At 44.9% G+C, this 21,977-nt stretch overlaps 1 protein-coding gene across 3 annotated transcripts in view; it reads left to right on the forward strand.

The window, feature by feature from the left end:
- The window catches only part of LOC141100011 (uncharacterized), a 46,873-nt gene that overhangs the window by 5,880 nt on the left and 19,016 nt on the right, over window positions 1-21,977 (forward strand). For 2 of the 3 annotated variants that reach the window (XM_073588187.1, XM_073588186.1), the window contains exons 3-5: window positions 11,730-11,770; window positions 12,847-12,979; window positions 14,600-14,770. In XM_073588187.1, the coding sequence (XP_073444288.1) occupies window positions 11,730-11,770; window positions 12,847-12,979; window positions 14,600-14,770 (345 nt within the window). The remainder of the gene's footprint in view (window positions 1-11,729; window positions 11,771-12,846; window positions 12,980-14,599; window positions 14,771-21,977) is intronic. The other variant, XM_073588188.1, reaches the window with a different exon arrangement.

The following is a 21,977-nucleotide window of genomic DNA, read 5'->3' on the forward strand; positions in this document are numbered from 1 at the left end:
GCCGGATCTGTAAAAAGTGAAGTAGAACCCCCGTGGACCACCCGGAGCCGGGCCGGGTAAATCATCGAGTACATAATGTTCCTCTCCCGCAGATGTCTTTTGACCTCCGTAAACTGCGCCCGTTGTTTCTGGAGTTCCGCAGAGAAATCCGGGAAGATCGAGATCGTGGCATTGTTGAAGTTGATAGGGCTCTTTTGCCTTGCCAGTCGTAAAACCACGTCTCTATCCCTGCAGTTGAGAATGCGCGCCAGAAAGGGTCTAGGCGGGGCTCCTGGAGGGAGAGGCCTAGTAGGGACTCTGTGGGCCCTCTCCACCGCAAAAATCGAGGAGAATTCATCGCCCAAAGTGGTTTTAAGCCAATCTTCTAGGAATTGCTCCGGATGTTGTCCCTCCGATCGCTCCGGCAGGCCAATAATTTGGATGTTATTTCGACGCATCCTATTTTCCAGGTCATCTGCTTTTTGCCTCCACGCATTCATGGAACCCGCCACTTTCGTTAGTTTAGCCTCCATGGGTGTGATAGTGTCCTCCGCCTGGGATACCCGTGTCTCCACCTCCGTAATGCGGCCCTTCATGGCTTGCATATCTTGCCGGAGGCGTCCCACTTCATTATATACGTCCTCTATCTTCCCAGTCAGAGACGTCCTGGTCAAGGAGATGGCCTGCATGAGTTGTTCAGACGCCTGCTTAAGGGTTAATTCCCCCTGCTCACACTCTTCCCCACCTTCAGAGGGGCAGCTCTTATGCTGAACCTGTGGGGGGTTATTTTTTGTAGATCTAGAGCCCTCAGCACGGTCTACCCTGGCATATTCCTTTAGCTTTTCTTTAGCCGCTCCGGACCCTTTGGAACGACTCATTGTAAAGGCAATAGGGCACAGCCGGATGGCAGAGATCGTGCACTTTGGGGTCCCCAAATTAATGTGGCAGACAGGGTATTGTGCACATAGGGTGATTGCAGGGACCCAGGCACAGCACAGACCCGCAGCGTCTCACAAGGGGGGCAAAGTTCAGCCCCAGGCGGCAAGCAAGGGCCCCCACAGCCCAGGGAGCGACTCTCACAGGGGCTATAGCCAGGGAGGGATCCAGGCCCCAATAGTTATGGCGCAGGGCAGGCAATATGGTAAGGAGGGGGACGCGGGGCCCAATTTTCCAGGGCTCACACCGCTTGTCCCTCACAAATAGTTAAATTGTAGCTCACCGTCCTGCTCCCTCAGCGCTGCAGCGATGACACTCAGCGCCACGTCTCTCTTCAGCAGAGCGCGCGCCTCCAAGATGGCCGCCGCTCCCTGCAGGACCCGCCAGTCCCCCAGGTTTCCAGAGCCGCCGGCTCCCAAGAGTCCAGTCCCGCTCTCCCGCAGGGGTCCAGGAGCGACCCCGAGTTCAGAAGGGTCAGAAAAGGGGTGAGTGTGCCGCGGGGTTAAGAGACTGCCGACCGGATTCTATCAGGATGGCAGGAGCTTCCACCGCGTGCGTCCTACTCCGTCGCTGCCATAGCCACGCCCCCCCAATCCAAGCTATTTTCTAATATATTTGTATTAAAAATTCCTTGCGATTCCCTAACTACACTATGTAACTGCTATTGTATTTTTCCCTATTTCCTGTTTGATGACGCTACGTTTGAAAATCCCAGTGCATCTTGGGATATTCAAACGAAGCATCATCAGAGCAGGGGGCAGCGGCTGCAGTCACTGTCACAGCCCCTGACTCCACCTTAAAACAAATTAGTGATGCTAATTTCAAGGACTGTGCTCATCTCTCCCCGTGAGCTGTGCACGGTGACAGTGTCCACTATATTGTCGGTTCAGATAAGTAATAATCGTCTAACAGAGAGGTGTCAGATTACCAAGCGTGCAGGAGACTGGCGCTGCCCCCCAGCTAGTGACGTCACTAGTATCCTACATGCTGGGTATTCTGACGCCTCCCTGTTCTTGGCTGATTATTACTGACCTGAGCTGACAACAGAGCGGACGCTGTCACTGTGCTGACCGCACAAGTGCATGGCTCGTAGGGAGGAACACAGCAGGGACGAGCACAGCCCCTGGCTGAAACGAGCATCACTGATGACGCTTCATTTCAGGGAGGAGTCAGGAGCTATGACCTCAGCCTCTGCCCTTTGCTTTGATGACGCTTCGTTTGCTTAACCAAGGATGCACTGGGATTCTCAAATGAAGCATCATCACACATGAAACAGGGAAAGAAAATAGCAGTTAGAAAGTGTAGTTAGGGAAAGGTAAGGAATTTTTAATACAAGTATATTCGAAAATAGCTTAGATTAGAGCACTAAATAGGGATATAGAATTAAATTTAGTTTGACATTGCACCACCCCTTTAACACTAAAAAAGGGTATTACCTTTCAGCTACTGTCTAATCCAACTCCTTGCTAACCCCAGCAATGTAAGGCACATCAGAGAAGTTGGTGGCTACTCAGAGGGCACAACAGTAACATACGTGTGATGGGCTGCAGTGCTCATGGAATTCTTAAAAAGGTTTTCCAGGAACTTCATATTGATTTCCTGTCCTTAGGACATGATAGCAAAACCAGATTAGTAGGGTCTGAATTCCAGCATCCCCATCAGTCCGTTGATTGAAGACGCCTTTACAAAGTATATGCCATATTTGTAATTTTGCTGTTTTAAGCATCTTTGCAGAGGCTTAGGTAATCCTGGAAACTTCTTCAATTCTATTCCAGGGGAAGGAAGCAGAAGATTTGGAACTATAAATCATTACTATGTAGCTCCAACTAATGTTCCTGCTAATCCTTTTTACATAGTGGTTGATAATGAACACGGCAGTTTGGGTCATGTTATCTCTAAACTGACCAAGACAAGCATGTAATAAATATTGCCAATTAGTGCCATATAGCGTCCAAATACAAAGTGGCATATAGAATCATAGAATGTTACAGTTGGAAGTGACCTCCAGGGTCATCGTGTCCATCCCCCTGCTCAATGCAGGATTCACTTAACCATCTCAGACATATCTCTGTCCAGCCTCTGTTTGTAGACTTCCATTAAAGGAGAACTCACCACCTCTTATGGCAGCCTGTTCAACTCATTGATAACCCTCATTGTCAAAAGTTTTTTTTTTCTAATATCTAATCTGTATTTTCTCTCATTCAGTTTCATATCATTGCTTCTCGTGTTTCCATCTGCAACTGAGAGCCAGGATGATCCCTCTACACTGTGACATCCCTTCAAATATTCATAGAAAGCTATTAAATCTCCTCTTAGCCTTCTTTTTTGCAAGCTAAACATTCCCAGATCCTTTAACCGTTTCTCGTAGGACATAGTTTGCAACATTGGGGTCAAGACAGAGCCTTTGTAGTACCCTACTTGAAATACTCTTCCAATTGGACGTGCAACCATTTATTACCTCTTTGAGTACGATCACTGAGCCAGTTATGAATCCAACAAATCATAGCTTTGTCAATTCCATACTTGGTAATTCGTTCAGTAAGGATAGTAAGAGATACTTTGTCAAAACAGTTTGCTGAAGTTGAGAACCGCATTTCCCTCATCTACCCAGTCAGTGATTCCATCATAGAAGGAAATTAGATTAGTCTGGCATGACTTGTTTGCTGGCTCTAGTTAATTACTGTTTTCTTATCCCTGTACTTGCATTCATGCCGTTTAATAATTTGTTCAAAGCTCTTTCCTTGTAAAGAAGTAAGGTTCTCTGGCCTTTAATTTCCTGGCTCCATTTTCTTTTCTTTTTTTGAAGATGGGGACATTTGCCCTTCTCCAATCTTCTGGGACGTCTGTTCTCCAGGAATTTTCAAAGATTCTGGCTAGTGGTTCTGAAATTTCCTCTGCTAACTCTTTCAGTACCCTAGGAGGTAATTTATCTGTAACAGGAGATTTAAATTCATTTAAAGTAGCTAAGTATTCCCTCACCATCTCTTGATTTACAGATGTGGATTCTTTTATTCCTTTGATAGCACAGTGAAGATTAGTTTATGTTGCATTTGCTTTCTTAGAGAATACAGATGCAAAATAGAAATTTGAAAGTTCGGCCTTCTCAACATTATTTTTGATCACTTCACTCTTTTCATCCTGTAAAAATCCTATAGCATCTTTGACTTCTCTTTTGCTTTTGACATACCCCCCAAAATCCTTTTTATTGCTTTTGGTCTCCCTTGCAAGCCTCACATCATTATTGGCTTTAGCTCTTCTAACACTTGCCCTGCATTCCCTGCAGACAGCATTATATTCTTCTTTAAATATGCCCCCCTCCATTTAATACATTTTTTTTTTCCTTTTTAACAAGTGTTTAAGTTATGTGGTCATTCATCCTGGTCTCTTTAACCCCTTCACTACCAAGGGTGGTTTGCACGTTAACTCCCGGGCCAATTTTTACAATTCTGACCACTGTCCCTTTATGAGGTCATAACTCTGAAACGCTTCCATGGATCCCGGTGATTCTGACACTGTTTTCTCATGACATATTGTACTTCATGTTAGTGGTAAAATTGCATTCAAATAACTTGCGTTTATTTGTGGAAAAAAATGGAAATTTGGCAAAAAGTTTGAAAATTTCGCAATTTTCCAACTTTGAATTTTTATGCCCTTAAATCACAGCGATACGGCACACAAAAAACTTAATAAATAACATTTCCCACATGTTTACTTTACATCAGCACAATTTTGGAACCAAATTTTTTTTTGTTAGGAAGTTATAAGGGTTAAAAATTGACCAGCGATTTCTCATTTTTGCAGCACCATTTTATTTTTTGGGACCACTTCACATTTGAAGCCACTTTGAGGGGTCTATATGATAGAAAATACCCAAAAGTGACACCATTCTAAAAACTGCACCCCTTAAGGTGCTTAAAACCACATTCAAGAAGTTTATTAACCCTTTAGGTGTGTCACAGGAATTTTTTGAATATTTAAAAAAAAAAATGAACATTTAACTTTTTTTCATAAAAAAAATACTTCAGGTTCAATTTTCTTTATTTTACCAAGGGTAACAGGAGAAATTGGACTGCAAAAGTTATTGTGCAATTTGTCCTGAGTACGCTGATACCTGATATGTGGGGGGGAACCACTGTTTCGGCGCATGGCAGACCTCAGTAGGGAAGGAGCGCCGTTTGACTTTTTCAATGCAAAATTGGCTGGAATTCAGATCGGACGTCCCTGATGTACCTAAACAGTGGAAACCCCCACAAATGACACCATTTTGCCATTTTGGAAACTAGACCCCACAAGGAACTTATCTAGATGTGTGGTGAGAACTTTGAACCCCCAAGGGCTTCACAGAAGTTTATAACATACAGCCGTACAATTAAAAAATCATATTTTTTCCACAAAAATGATCTTTTCACCCTCAATTCTTATTTTTCCAAGAGTAACAGGACCCTAAAAGATATTGTGCAATTTATCCTGAGTGCGCTGATACCCCACATGTGGGGGTAAACCACTATTTGGGCGCATGGCAGAGCTCGGAAGGGAAGCAGCACCATTTGACGTTTTTGGCTGGAATTGAGATCGGACACCATGTCGCGTTTGCAAAGCCCCTGATGTACCAAAACAGTAGAAACCCCCCACAAATGACACCATTTTGGAAACTAGACCCCCCAAGGATCTTATCTAGATGTGTGGTGAGCACTTTGAACCCCCCAGTGCTTCACAGAAGTTTATAACGCCCGGGCGTGAAAATAAAAAAATCGTATTTTTTCCACAAACATCATCTTTTAGTCCCCATTTTTTTATTTTCCCAAGGGTAACAGGAGAAATTTGACCCCAAATGTTGTCCAATTTGTCCTGAGTACGCTGACACCCCATATGTGGGAGAAAACTACTGTATGGGGACACGTCGAGGCTCGGAAGGGAAGTAGTGACGTTTTGGAATGCAGACTTTGATGGAATGGTCTGCGGGTGTCATGTTGCCTTTGGAGAGCCCCTAATGTACCTAAACAGTGGAAACCCCCCACAAATGACCCCATTTTGGAAATTAGACCCCCTGAGGAACTTATCTAGATGTGTGGTGAGCATTTTGAACCCCCAAGGGCTTCACAGAAGTTTATAATGCCCAGGCATGAAAATAAAAAAATCGTATTTTTTCCACAAACATGATCAATTAGTCTCCAATTTTTTTATTTTCCCAAGGGTAACAGGAGAAATTGGACACCAAAAGTTGTTGTCCAATTTGTCCTGAGTACGCTGATACCTGATATGTGGGAGAAAACTGCTGTATGGGCACACGTCGGGGCTCGGAAGGGAAGTATTGACGTTTTGGAATGCCGACTTTGATGGCATGGTCTGCGGGTGTCATGTGCGTTTGGAGAGCCCCTGATGTACCTAAACTATTGAAACTCCCCACAAGTGACCCCATTTTGGAAACTAGACCCCCCCACGGAACTTATCTAGATGTGTGGTGAGCACTTTGAACCCCCAAGTGCTTCACAGAAGTTTATAACGCCTGGGCGTGAAAATAAAAAAATCATTTTTTTCGGCAAAAATGATATTTTTGCCCCCAATTTTTTATTTTCCTAAGGGTAACAGGAGAAATTGGACCCCAAAAGTTGTTTTGTAATTTGTCTTGAGTAGGCTGATACCCCATATGTGGGGGTAAACCACTGTTTGGGCGCATGACAGAGCTTGGAAGGGAAGGCGCACCATTTGACTTTTTCGACGCAGAATTGGCTGGAATTGAGATCAGACGCCATGTTGCCTTTGGAGAGCACCTGATGTGCCCAAACAGTGGAAACCCCCCAATTATAACTCCAACCCTAACCCCAACACACCCCTAACCCTAATCTGAGCCCTAACCCTAGCCCTAACCCTAGCCCTAACCCTAATGGGAAAATGGAAATAAATACATTTTCTTTTAGTTTTATTATTTTTCCCTAACTAAGGGGGTGATAACGGGGGGTTTGATTTACAATTTATGGCGGTTTTTATGTTTGGCGGCTGTCAGACGCTAAAAGACGCTTTTTATTGTAAAAATAGTTTTTGCATCACCACATATTGAGAGCTATAATTTTTCCGTATTTTGACCCACCGAGTCATGTGAGGTCTTATTTTTTGCGGGACGAGTTGACGTTTTCATTGGTACCATTTTCGGGCACGTAACATTTTTTGATCGCTTTTTATTCCGATTTTTGGGACGCAGAATGAACAAAAACCAGCTTTTCATGAATTTCTTTTGGGGGGTGCGTTTACACCGTTCCGCGTGCGGTAAAATTGATAAAGCGGTTTTATTCTTTGGGTCAGTATGGTTACAGCGATACCTCATTTAGGTCTTTTTTTATGTTTTGTCGGTTTTTTGCAATGAAAACAATTTTCTATAAAAAATAATTATTTTTGTATCGCTTTATTCTGCGAGCTATAACTTTTTTATTTTTTTGTGGATGATGCTGTATGACGTTTTCAGCGGTACCATGGATATTTATATGCGTCTTTTTGATCGCGCGTTATTACACTTTTTGTTCGGTGGTATGATAAGAAATCATTATTTTTTGCTTCGTTTTTTTATTTTTATTTTTTAAGGGGTTCGCTAAAGGGGTTAACTAATGGGACAGTTTTATAGGGCGGGTCGCTACGGACGCGGCGATACCAAATATGTGTACTTTTATTTTATTTTTTTTATTTTGAAAAAATGGATTTATTGGGGAATATATTTTTTTTTTTTTTACTAATTTATTTAGCGATTTTTTTTTAAATTATTTTTAACACTTTTTTTTTTTTTTTTTTTACTTTATTACCTTGTCCCAGGTGGGACATCACTGTCCTGTGACAGATCACTGATCTGTCACATCACAGATCACTGTGACAGATCAGGAATCTGTCACAGGCAGTTCTGCAGACTTCCTCATGCCTGCGCTTTGCAGGCAGTGAGGAAGTCAGCTCCCTACAGGCCCCCGAAGGCCCCCGTCGCCATCTTGGATCCGGGGGCCTGTAGGGAAAGAGACCCCCGCAGCAGCGCTGCACATTGCGCTGCTGTGGGGGGCTCAGGGAAGCAAGGAGGGAGCCCCCTCCCTGCCGATGCTTCCCTTTAACCCCCGGTACACCGCGATCGCGTTTGATCGCGGTGTACAAGGGGTTAACGTGTCGGGGGCGGTCCGTGACCGCCCCTGACACATTGTGCCGGGTGTCAGCTGTGATAATCAGCTGACACCCGGCCACGATCAGCGGCGCTCACCACGTGGGCGCCGCTGATCGCTGGGACGTAATATTCCGTCCATGGTAATTAGGTCCAGGGTCACATGGACGGAATATTACGTCCATTGTAGGTAAGGGGTTAAATGTTTCCAATTCTTCTTTCTTTTCGGTATTGTTACTGATTGTGCAGTGAGAATTTAATTTATCAAAATATCCCATCCTTCTTGGACATTTCTGTCAGCCATTGGACCTTTCCTACCCTCTTTCTGAGGCCATTAAAATCTACCTTTCTTAAACCCAACCTTAAAGTCTGAGTTTTTGCAGGACTTTGTCTACTTGTAATCCAAAATTCGAAGATAGCACGATCGCTGCCTCTTAAACTCTCAGCCACCTTTACTTGCTCAACCATTTCCTCCCTGTTGGTAAGAATTAGGTCTAAGATGGCAGATCCTCTTGTTCTCTCTTCTACCTTTTGAAAGATAAATTTGTCAGCAAGAGAAGATAAGAATTTTCTGGACCCATTAATTTTGCCTAAGAGAGATTCCCAGCAAATAACTGGATAGTTAAAATCTTCCATGATCACTATTTCATACTGTTTTGAGAACAAATACATTTGTTGTAAAAAGAGTTCAACCATAGAGTATCTTCAGACTGTTCAGGCGGCCTATAGTAAATGTCAGGATATCCAGAACTGACATCACTCAGTGTCTGGACCCTGTGAAATCCGTGCTGCTGCAGGGGCTTACCGGGGTTCCTAGGGAGAGGAGCTCATCCCTGTGAGGCTGAGCACTAGCAGGACCTGCACCACGTGACTACCAAGGGGTGGAGCCGGCCGCAGGTCTCCCTGAGGGAGCAGGAGCAGAGAGAGATGCGGGCCCGAGAATAAAGACTCTAACAGCAGGTATAGCACAAACAGAAGTGCCGATGAGCGCTAGACCGGAGGGATGTCAGAGACAGGCTAAGGGTCACAACCATACGGACAGCAGAAGTACCAGGGGCGTAGACAGGAGAATAACCAGAGACGTAGCTGAAGTCAGAAATCAGGAGAATAGACACACAGTACCGAATCAGCAGACAAGCACACAATGGGGACAGACTGGGTTAGAAGCCAAGATATCAAACACAGAAGCAAGCACACAGCACGAGGCAAAAACGCACAGGGATCACTTAAACTAAGCCAAGGGCAAAAGTATAGCTGACAGAGAAGCCTGGTAAAGAGTGAGTATAAATACCCCTTCCAGATCCAGAAAGAGGCCATATACACTTAACCCTGTAAGTGCAGGGCAAAGAACCCTGTCCAAACCATGACAGTAAACACCTACAATAGTGTCCTTTCTGTTCTTTTCTTCTTGTTTTCGTACCCAAGCAATTTATACAGAGCTACCATTCGCTGAAGCTTGGATCTATGTGAAGAAATACGCTTTCCTAACATACAGTACTTCTCCTCCTCCCCTCTTGTAAATCCTGTTTCTTGCAAATAAGTTGTAGTCTTCAAGGTTTGTATTTCAATCATGTGTATCATCCCACCAAGTTGCAGTGATGCCTATGACATCCTATTCCTGTGTCAGCAGCTCAAATTCTCCTTGTTTGTCTCCCATGCTCTGTGCTTTTGTATAGAAACATTTTAGTTTATAGTCAGTTTCTCTTGCTCCTCTATTTTCATTCAGAATTTATTGTGTTTTTTTATATATTTCCACTTCTAATGGCAGGGTTAAAAAAAAACCATTAGTTTCATAAAATTTTCCTGGCTGTATATTTACCATCCCCATATTGCTCTAGTTTAAAGTTCTCCTAATGAGTGTAGCAAGGCGTCTACCAAATATGTGTTTTCCTGTTTTCGTTAGATGCTACTCATGTCTAGCAAGGAATCCATCACACAGGTAACGCATTCCATTGTCAAGAAGCCTAAAATGTTTCTGATGGCACCAATGACTATCACGATTACTAGAGTGGACCCACTGGCTTGCGGAACCAACTGACCCCTGGCGAGCTGGCCAGGTGGAACCGACCCCTATACAGGGAGCGTTAGGGGCAGGCCTGGGGGAAGTACCGCAAGAGCTAGTACCGGAGGGTCAGCTCGTAGGAGACAGAGAGGACTGGGAGCATGTAAGGGACTGGTAGCAAGAGCGGGAGAGCAAGACCAGGAAAGCCGAGGACACGGGGCAGGAACAGAACTAGGATCTCCGGGAACACGACCAAGACTGGGCAGAGCGTAGTCTGAAGGTGTTCCGAGATCAGGGCAGGACAGAGTGCACATCGGGAGATGCACTGGGCTGAGGACAGGGCAGAGTGCATGCTGGGAAGCGTACAGGGCCGAGCACTGGGCAGAGGACACGCTGGGATGCGTACAGGGCTGAGGTTCGGGCAGAGTGCACGCTGGGAAGCATACAGGGCTGAGGACAGGGCAGAGGACATGCTGGGAAGCGTACAGGACTGAGGTCAAGGCAGAGTGCACACTGGGAAGCATACAGGGCTAAAGTCAGGGCAGAGCGCATGCCGGGAAGCGTACAGGACAGAGGACGGACAGAGGAGACCAGAGTGCAGGAATGTCAGCAGCGATACCGAAAGGTACCACCAGGATACACAGGCGATACTCAGGTGCTTACCCTGGACAGAAGGCAGTCTGATATACCCAGTGGAGGCTGTCATGACAGGGCAGAGCTTCTGGGTCACGACCCTCCCCCAGAATGCCGAGCAGAAAGAGTGAGCCACCGGGACCCTCTGCGTATGGGCAGACCCCGTCCAGTGATACAGCGGGAGCCCAGGTAAGTATCGTGGGACCGGGTGGGTGTTACAATGACGTAGCCAGTTGTTCACCTGTGGAATCCTGTTCAATCTCCTTGTTTCCATGTCCATTCATTAGGAGGATGTGTGAGAAGACAACCTGCTCTTCCAGTTTCTACACTTTCCAGCCTTGGTCTTCAAAGTCTCTGCATTATAGTTTCTAAGTCCTTTTTGGCTGTGTAATTATTTCCTACATGTATTAGTAGACATGGGTTGTTGTCTGTTGCACTGAAGAGTCTTGATAACCTATCAGACACATCTTTTATTTGTGCACCTGCAAGACAGCACACTTCTCATGAGGTGATGTCTGGTCGGCAGATAACGGCTTTTGTTCCTCTCAATAGGGAATCCTCCATGACCACCATTTTCCTTTTCTTCTTCACAATAGTGCATTTTCTCCCTTAAAGAGGCTCCTGATCGAATACTGGAGTGTTCTCTGTGGGCAAAGCACTTTTTTTATGTACATCTTGCTTCCTCATCCTCCTGCTTCTTTGGATCACATATAGCATCTAGATCATGGATCAGCAATATCTGCCACTAGTGCCACAAGGGTCATGTTGCCTAGCACACTGGGTAGTGAGCAAATACAACAAAATTGGATGGCAACCTTTGAACTACCGTAGATTGTATGATACTACAATTTTAGTTTACATAAAATCCTATGGCATATTCACATCATAGAGAAGGGTCCCACTTTGATAGGCAGTGAAACTCCATGTATTGCCCATACTCTTACTGCTAATTTTTCCAGATCAAATATGTACGTGAATTTATGTTAGATATAGTAAAACCAAGCCCATTTGTTCTTTATGTGACTGTCCTTCTTGTGTTCTCCTTCAAAGCAGAATAGCGGTTTGGACAATGAGAAGATGGAAAAGAAAAAGTAAGTTTTCTTTGTAAATAAAATTATGACTAGGGGGCAAACGTAAGGATCAGAGCAAACAAGGGTTAAATTGGGTCAACTTTAACGATATGCAGTACTTAGTAAGAAAGAACACACCATGAACTGGCGACTGGGTTGTCGGTGTCCAAGGCTTACTGAGACACTTGGGACACATGGGAAGTGTAGGCTAGCTCATTTTGTAAAGGTTAAAAGGGTTGTCCGGTAAAAACAAATGATCACATATTTTTATCCTTGTTAGAATGATGTGACAGTGTGCATGCTCAACCGCTGCTCCATTCATTCTCTAGGATATTTTTCCAAACATCCCCATAGGGAATGAACACTGCACTCTGGCAATCAGACATAAAAGTGCCCCATTGAGGCTATATATTCCCCATTTTGCTAATCAGTGCGGGTCCCAGCAGTCAAACCCAAGCAATCATTAAAGAAGCACTCCTCCTATCAAAGTTTTTCTCCTCTTAATATATTGCAATCACCATATTATATTGCACTGTGTACTTACAATTGCTTATTTTGCATGTGATTAAATGGTGTCAAGACACACAGCATTGCAGTTTGATGTGTGTGAGGCTGAGTGGCTTTCCCCTTTCCAATGAATAGGCTTTATTCACTGAAACTAGAAAACCTAGTTAAAGCTATTAAAGAGGTTGCCCTTATTCAGAAAATTTTGGGTCTAAGCTTTGGTAGTTGTAAAAACAAAAACCCGCCTTGGGTTCAGGACCCCGTCTGTCACTGCCCTAGTCTCTGTTTGTCTGCAGAACTCTGTGTAATGGCACAAGCTACTGAGCTCATTCATTGGCTGCAGCGCTGTTAAAGTGACGTCAGTGCAGCAGACAAACAACAAGAATCCTGGTCAGTGATGGACAGGGCGCTGAACCAGGGGGGAAGATAAGTAATACTCAGTTAGTTTTTTGCTTGTTTTTTTAATCTGTTGAGGCTTATACACAAAAGTTTTTTGAAAGGGAACAACCTCTTTAAGGAGGGGTTCACCATTTGTGACACTGCAAAGTAGGGATCAAGTCAGTGTAATTTACAATATGGCTTGTCTCCTCCAGAAAACGGAAAGTGAATAGAGAAAAACAAAGAGAAAGCTTAGTGACAAGCGGAAACCTCTTCATTATCACCTTTATGAAGCGGCTGCAGAAGGAGAAGGCCAGTAAGGAAGTCACGTATCACTACTTTGAACGGGTACGTGTAAAAATATTAGGAATTTGGGGAAATATTAATGGTTACAAAAATACTAAACCTCATCTAATATATACTTACCTTGTAATGTCTTCACATCCAGTTCCGTCCAGATGTGTCTGGATCCCAAAATTCCAAGCGGCGGAAGTTCACCGGCCGCCATATTGGGACACCCAAGTGGTGGGCGTCTCAATATGAAAACTCCTGGTGGTACCAGCCTCTTGTGCCGTATGCACCACACACACACATACACTCTGTATATGCCATACGCACCACACAAACACACACACACACTGTGTACGTCGTAAGCAGCCCCTTTCGATTTACTGAGCCTGCGTGAATTCCGCGCAGGGGCAATGAATCATTCGGCTGAATCCGGCGGCAGATGCTCGATGTGTCTACAGGCATCTACAGGCAGAGGAATTTCCCACGAACGAAAGTTCATTTTAAAAATTGTCTGTGTCTGACCGGGTACGGAGCATACCACATCTCCTGGGCAGGGGAGGAAGCAAAAGACAATACTGACATTACAGCAGGGGATCACAGAGGATTCATTTTGTGAGGTAAAATATTTCACTGACTGTTTTTAAACAATATTTTCCCTCACAAAATGTATCCTCTGCAATCTGCTGTAATTTCAATATTATCTTTTGCTTCCTCCCCTGCCCAGGAGCTGTGGTATGTTCTGTACACGGTCAGACACAGACAATTTTTAAAATGAACTTTCGTTAGGGGGAAAACCCCTTTACAAAGCAAATATCAACGCCAACATGGTTCCTCCTAAAAAGTACGTCAATGACAATGACCGGAAAGCAGCAAAGGCACAACATCGAAGATGACAACGGGCAAATGAGACTCTTGAAGAGCAACAGCATCGCTGGGACAAAAACAATGCATATAAGCGTAGGCGTCAATCACATGAGTCCCCTGATGCAAAAGTCATTAGATTATCACAGGATGCCATTAGGCAACAACAGCGCCACAAACAACTTCACTATTAAGAACGAGATTCATGGTCCCTGTGGAGAAGCCAATCCTAACTCACCCTGTATGGATAATGGGAAGTGTTCCAAAAGTTTCCCAGAAAAATACCAAGAATATACCATCAAAGAAAAGGACGGCTATCCAAGTTACCGCAGGAACATTGGGAGAACATACGACCAGCATTCAAAGACAATTGATAATTCATGGGTTGTTCCATATAACCCCTATTTGCTCAAAAAATGCAACTGCCATATTTAGCAAATGGGGTAGACAGGTCAAAGAACAGACCACAATCGGGATAAGTCAGCACATGGGGAAAGAGAGAGTGGATAGGTGGGTGAGCACATGACATTACCGTCCTCCAGATGCGATAGCATTGGGCCTCCATCTAGTCTTAATATAATCATGTATAATCAGTATAATAAAATACGGCTGGTAAAAGTAGAAGTGTCATCTATAACAACCGATAAGATTCCAACTTTTGGTGAAATATGTGATTTGATTGGTTGGTACTGGCAATACTTTCTACTTTAAGTGTATTTTATTAAAAGCTATGCATGTTCATGAACAGTAAGAGACTGTGTGAAGTCATACAATGCACACATGCTGTTCCACTTATTTATCCATTTCTCCCACCAGTTCCTACATTCCATCTTCTTTTTTGGACATATTAACATCCCACCAATCACACCTAATGAATTCCTTCCTGATGAGAAGATTGACCAATTTACAAAAATTGTACCAAAAGCTTTCAAGGAGTACAACACCCACCTCCCGCATTACACTCCGTACTCCATTTTCCTGGAATATGTAAGTGTTCTCTTTTCAATACTACTACATACTTATTTCCTATTATTATATAATGATGCTGCAGAATATGTTGGTGCTATAGAAATAAAATTATTATTACTATTATTATTATTAATACTACTACTGGACAGGGGGAATATTACTCATATAACAAGCAGAAGTGCTGGTACATAGAAATCAGGTCAAATCAGACAGGTTGGCAGAGTATAATAGTCAAATCTTGAGCTTGCTATACAAGACTGCATCAGCGTTTTCAACCTTTTAAGCCGAGATTTTCAGCCCATTTTTTGGGGCTGAAAGTCCCCCTCTCGGCTTATACGCGAGTCATATACTGGGGGGTGGGCGGGGGAGTCAGAGACCATACTCACAACTCCTGGCACATCTCTGCAGCCCCTGCTTCTCCCTCTGCCGTCTGCTTCCTGCATTCAGCGGTCACGTGGTACCGCTCATTAAACTCATGAATGTGCGCATATTTATAAGTTTAATGAGCGGTACCACGTGACCAGCTAAATGCAGGAAGCAGATGACAGAGGGAGACCTTGCGCCAGGAGGGGTGAGTATGACGGGGGGCAGAGTAATATTCACCTGTCCCCGTTCCAAGCCGTGCACCGCTGTGTCTCCGGGTCCTCCTGCTGTGACGGCAGAGGGCGCGATGACGTACTCAGTGTGCGCTCTCTGCTGTCACTGACTGCAGAGATCCGGGAGACAGAGCGGTGGACGGCGATGGAACAGGGACCGGTAAATATCGCCAGTGCCGGAGGCTCAGGACACCGGCACCTGGCCTCCAGCAACGGAGATGTGAGTATGTAATTTTTTTTTCTATTGCAGCAGCAGCGGCAGCAGCATATGGGGGGTATTTATGGAGCATCTTATGGGGCAGCATTAACCTTTGTGCAGCAGCATAATGGGGGGTATTTATGGAGCATCTTATGGGGCAGCATTAACCCTTGTGCAGCAGCATATGGGGGGTATTTATGGAGCATCTTCTTAGGCCAGCATTAACCCTTGTGCAGCAGCATATGGGGGTATTTATGGAGCATTGTTGTGAGTTCATTTTCCCCTTTACTACTGAGGCCCGATGAACTCCCTCTTCTGGTAAAGAAAGGTAGTGAGCCTGATTATCAAGCACCTGAGCCTAATGATGATGACTGGCTGAGTGGAGTTACTGACTGGATATAAGGCCGCCGACGCCCTTCTGCCCTGCGGGTGATTTCTCTGTGGGATCCTTGGAGACCAGTCTGAATTCCTGCTCTTCTAAAGCTAAGTTTTCTGCTCTGCCTTTTGCATTTTTGCTTTGACTTTGTTTTGCTTTGTTTTTCTGGATTTCTGCCATTCCCTGCTGGGGTGAGCTGAATTCCTTTAGCTCTGTCTTCAGAAAGTACCTGAGTGCTGATATAGCTTTTGAAGCCTAGCTGCTTCAGGGTCTTTTTCCATATCAGCTTGTTGGCTTATGTCTTTGATAGGGTTTTGGCAGATTGCAGACAGCAACCTTCCTTTCCTGTCCTGTCTAGTTAGCTTGGGCCCCATCGTTTGCTCAGCCTATCTTTCTGTCTGTGTGAGTGTTTTTTCATCTTGCTTCACCATCATTATATGTTGGGGGCTGCCTTTTACTTTGGGGTCTGCTCTGGGGCAGTTTAGATTTCCTTTTCTGTCTTTAGGCTATTTAGCTCTCCGGCTGTGATCGAGGGGTCTAGGGCACCGTAGGAACGCCCCACGGCTACTGCTAGTTGTGTTGATAGGTTCAGGGGTCTGCAATCTGATGCCAACTTCTCTGGTTTTCTGGACGTAGCTTCTATTTTTGTGTCTGCCTCCTACGGTGACTCTTTCATAACAGAATCACCCGCCATACCGCAGATCCTAGGGTACTCAGTAGCAGGAAAGAATTGTAAAAAAAAAAAAGTGTGTATATTTTTTCCTCTATATCTCTGAGGCCGTAGGGGGAATTTTTTTTTTCTCTCAATGGAGATAAAGCAATTGTCTGATCGTGTGGAGCAGCTCGCTGTGGAAGTGTGGGGAATTTCTGCCTACCTTGCTCATTCACATGTTGCTGAACCGAAGATTCCTACACCTGATGTATTTTTTGGGGATCGGTCTAAATTTTTGAATTTCAAAAATAATTGTAAATTATTTTTTGCCTTGAAGCCTAACTCGTCAGGGAGCTCCGCGCAGCAGGTTAAAATTGTCATCTCTTTGCTGCGTGGCGATCCCCAGGATTGGGCTTTTTCTTTGAAACCAGATGATCCTATTCTGACTAATGTGAATGCATTTTTTCAAGCCTTAGGGTTGTTGTATAACGAACCTAATGCCATTGATCAGGCTGAAAAGACCCTGCTGGCATTGAACCAGGGTCGAGATTCTGCAGAATTGTACTGTCAAAAATTCCGAAAGTGGGCAGTACTTACTACCGGGAATGATAATGCCTTGGCTGCTCTCTTTCGGAAGGGTTTGTCAGAAGCCGTAAAAGATACTATGGTGGGATTTCCTGTTCCCTCTGGTCTTGACGATTCTATGTCATTAGCCATTCAGGTTGATCGGCGTTTGAGTGAACGCAAAACTGCACGAGAGGTGTTGCCACCTGTTCAACAAATGTCTGAACCTATGCAATGTGATAGAGTTTTGTCCAGAGAGCAGCGTCAGGAGTTCAGAAGGCGTAATAAGTTGTGTTTTTTCTGTGGAGTTGCCTTGCATATTATTTCTGCCTGTCCTAAACGAGAGAAACGCTTTGCACACACATTTTCTGTTGGTGGTGTTCAACTTAAGTTTCTTCTGGCTATTACTCTGATCTGCTCCCTGTCCACATTTTCCGCCAAGGCTTTTGTGGATTCGGGAGCAGCCCTAAACCTAATGGACTTGGATTTTGCTAAACGTTGTGGATTTCCGATGACACCTCTGCAGACGCCTATCCCTTTGAGGGGGATTGATGCTACTCCTTTGGCGAAAAACAAACCTCAGTTTTGGACCCAGGTGGTAATGCGGGTCGCCCCAGACCATCAAGAAAATTGCAGATTTTTGGTGTTGCATAATCTGCATGATACCATTGTTCTGGGGTTTCCCTGGTTACAAATTCATAATCCAGTTTTGGATTGGAAATCTGTGTCTGTGGTGAGTTGGGGTTGTCGGTGTGCCTTTAGTGAGGCTCCGGTGTTTTCCACCTCTCCTCAGTCGCATGATGTTCCTGATTATTTGGCGGACTTTTATGATGTATTTAGTGAGAATGAGTCTGCGTCTCTGCCTCCTCATAGGAGTTATGACTGTGCAATTGAACTGAGCCCGGGGTGTAAATTTCCCAAGGGTCGGCTCTTCAATTTATCTGTACCCGAGCACGAGGCTATGCGATCCTATATTAAGGAGGCGTTGGAGAAGGGTCACATTAGACCATCCTCGTCACCCTTAGGTGCCGGGTTTTTTTTGTAGCCAAAAAGGATGGATCATTAAGACCTTGTATTGATTATCGTGCCCTCAACAAAATTACTGTTAAATATCAGTATCCGTTACCCCTGATTTCGGATCTATTTTCTAGAGTTAAAGGTGCTTGCTGGTTTACCAAGCTTGACCTCAGGGGGGCATATAATCTTATTCGCATTAAGCATGGGGATGAATGGAAGACGGCGTTTAATACTCCGGAGGGACATTTTGAGTGCCTGGTGATGCCTTTTGGGCTCACTAATGCCCCTTCTGTCTTCCAGTGCTTCATGAACGATATTTTCTGAGATTTTGTCGATAAATTTTTGATTATCTATCTGGATGATATTTTGATCTTCTCCAAGGATTGGGATTCTCATGTGGAACATATTCGGACTGTGTTCCGAATCTTGAGGGAGAATTCCCTGTATGTCAAAGGATCTAAATGCCTTTTTGGAGTACAGAGGATTTCTTTTTTGGGATTTATTTTGTCTCCGTCAACTATTGAAATGGACCCGGCCAAGGTACAGGCCATTTACGATTGGGTTCAGCCCACTTCTTTGAAGGCCCTCCAGAAGTTTTTGGGTTTTGCTAATTTTTATCGGAAATTTATAGCAAAATTTTCTAGTATTGCCAAGCCATTGACTGATTTGACTAAGAAGGGTGCTGATGTGTTAAATTGGTCTCCGGAGGCTGTTTCTTCCTTTCAGGAGCTGAAGCGAAGATTCACCACCGCCCCAGTTTTGCGGCAACCTGATGTCTCACTTCCATTCCAGGTAGAGGTGGATGCTTCTGAGATTGGTGCAGGAGCTGTTTTGTCCCAAAAGGATCCTGTAACATCTAAAATGAATCCCTGTGCCTTCTTTTCCCGAAAGTTCTCTCCATCTGAACGTAACTATGATGTGGGGAATCGGGAACTGTTGGCCATGAAATGGGCATTTGAGGAGTGGAGACATTGGTTGGAGGGAGCTAAACATCAAGTCGTGGTCCTCACTGACCACAAGAATTTGATTTACCTAGAGTCGGCTAAGCGCTTGAACCCTAGACAGGCTAGGTGGGCCTTGTTTTTTACACGTTTTGATTTTGTGGTTTCTTTTCTTCCTGGAACTAAGAATGTCAAGGCAGACGCCCTCTCTAGGAGCTTCTTTGCTGATTCTCCCGTGGTGACCAAGCCTGCTACCATCTTAGGCGAAGGGGTAGTTCTTTCTGCCTTCTCGCCCGATCTGAGACGTGCTCTGGAGGAGTTCCAGGAGGACAAACCTGAGCGTTGTCCCAGTGGAAAGTTGTATATTCCTGACCAGTGGAAGAAGAGAGTGATGTCTGAAGTTCATTGCTCTGCTTTGGCTGGTCATCCAGGTATTTTTGGAACTAGAGATCTGGTGAGTCTGTCTTTTTGGTGGCCCTCCTTGTCTCGTGATGTCAGGAATTTTGTGCAGTCCTGTGGGACTTGCTCCCGGTCTAAATCGTGTTCTCGCTCTAGTGGGTTGTTGATGCCTTTGCCTGTCCCCAAGAGGCCATGGACCCATATTTCAATGGATTTCATCTCCGATATGCCTGTCTCTCAAAGGATGACTGTTATTTGGGTGATTTGTGATAGGTTCTCTAAGATGGTTCATCTTGTACAACTCCCTAAGTTGCCGTCTTCCTCTGAGTTGGTGCCCCTGTTTTTGCAACAGGTGGTTCGCTTGCACTGGATTCCTGAGAACATTGTATCTGACAGAGGAGTTCAGTTTGTGTCTAGATTTTGGAGAACTTTCTGTTCCAAGCTGGGAATTCAGTTGTCCTTCTCCTCTGCTTTTCACCCTCACACCAATGGGCAGACAGAGAGAACAAACCAGACCTTGGAGTCATATTTGAGATGTTTTATTTCCGCTGATCAGGATGATTGGGTTTCATTTTTGCCCTTGGCCGAATTTGCTTTAAATAATAGAGCTAGTTCTGCCACTTTGATGTCACCTTTTTTTTGTAACTTTGGGTTTCATCCTCGATTTTCTTCAGGGCAGGTGGAGCCTTCTGCCTGCCCAGGTGTTGACACTGTGGTGGAGAGAATGCACCAGATCTGGGACCAAGTGGTGGATAAGTTATCTCTCTCCCAGGAAAAGGCCCAGAGGTTTTCCAACCGACATACGACCATCGGTCCCCAGTTTAAGGTTGGTGATATGGTGTGGTTACCATCAAAAAATATTGCTATGAAGGTGGCTTCTCCTAAGTTTAAGCCTAGATTTATTGGACCTTACAAGATTTTGGAGATTATTAATCCGGTCTCTCTTCGTTTGGCTCTTCCTGTCACTTTTAAAATCCATAATGTGTTCCATAAGTCTTTGTTGAAGAGGTTTGTTGAACCTGTTGTTCCGGGGGTGGCACCTCCAGACCCTGTATTGGTCGAAGGTAACATGGAATATGAGGTAGAGAAAATACTGGATTCCCGTCTGGCTAGATGGAGACTCCAGTATTTGGTTAAGTGGAAGGGTTATGGTCAGGAGGATAATTCCTGGGTCTCTGCCTCTGATATTCATGCCAAAAGATTGGTGCGTGCCTTTCATCGGGCTCACCCTGATCACCCTGGTGGCGTGGTTGAGGGTTCGGTGACCCCTCCTCAAGGGGGAGGTACTGTTGTGAGTTCATTTTCCCCTTCACTACTGAGGCCCGATGAACTCCCTCTTCTGGTAAAGAAAGGTAGTGAGCCTGATTATCATGCACCTGTGCCTAATGATGATGACTGGCTGAGTGGAGTTACTGACTGGATATAAGGCCGCCGACGCCCTTCTGCCCTGCGGGTGATTTCTCTGTGGGATCCTTGGAGACCAGTCTGAATTCCTGCTCTTCTAAAGCTAAGTTTTCTGCTCTGCCTTTTGCATTTTTGCTTTGACTTTGTTTTGCTTTGTTTTTCTTGATTTCTGCCATTCCCTGCTGGGGTGAGCTGAATTCCTTTAGCTCTGTCTTCAGAAAGTACCTGAGTGCTGATATAGCTTTTGAAGCCTAGCTGCTTCAGGGTCTTTTTCCATATCAGCTTGTTGGCTTATGTCTTTGATAGGGTTTTGACAGATTGCAGACAGCAACCTTCCTTTCCTGTCCTGTTTAGTTAGCTTGGGCCACATCGTTTGCTCAGCCTATCTTTCTGTCTGTGTGAGTGTTTTTTCATCTTGCTTCACCGTCATTATATGTTGGGGGCTGCCTTTTACTTTGGGGTCTGCTCTGGGGCAGTTTAGATTTCCTTTTCTGTCTTTAGGCTATTTAGCTCTCCGGCTGTGATCGAGGGGTCTAGGGCACCGTAGGAACCCCCCACGGGTACTGCTAGTTGTGTTGATAGGTTCAGGGGTCTGCAATCTGATAGTGGCCAACTTCTCTGGTTTTCTGGACGTAGCTTCTATTTTTGTGTCTGCCTCCTACGGTGACTCTTTCATAACAGAGCATCTTATGGGGCAGCATTAACCCTTGTATAAGGTGACCTGAGTGCGGGAACGGGTCAGACTTGGCGGGAAGACGACTTGAGACAGTTAACTCCCTCTCCGCTGCTGACACTGACAACTCCACTTTTCCCAGACCTCCGTGTGCTGACCTAGAGACTTCTCATGATGCTATTAAGTTACCATCTGTACCCGCACAGTTGGATACCTGTTTTACCCAAGATACAGGACAAACTGCTTAGAGACTACTCAAAAAGACCAAGGGCTGTTGCAGCTTGTACACGTGCTCACGACCTGTGTCTGGCGCCATTTCTGAGGAATCCACGTAAAGAACTGTTCCCACATTTCAGCGCACCCAAGTCAAGCAGGACAGAATCCATCAGCATTGTCGGGCAGCA

The sequence above is a fragment of the Dendrobates tinctorius genome, unplaced genomic scaffold (genome assembly GCF_039654945.1).
Source record: "Dendrobates tinctorius isolate UK_male_01 unplaced genomic scaffold, ASM3965494v1 ptg000103l, whole genome shotgun sequence".
NCBI classification, from domain to species: Eukaryota; Metazoa; Chordata; class Amphibia; order Anura; family Dendrobatidae; genus Dendrobates; species Dendrobates tinctorius.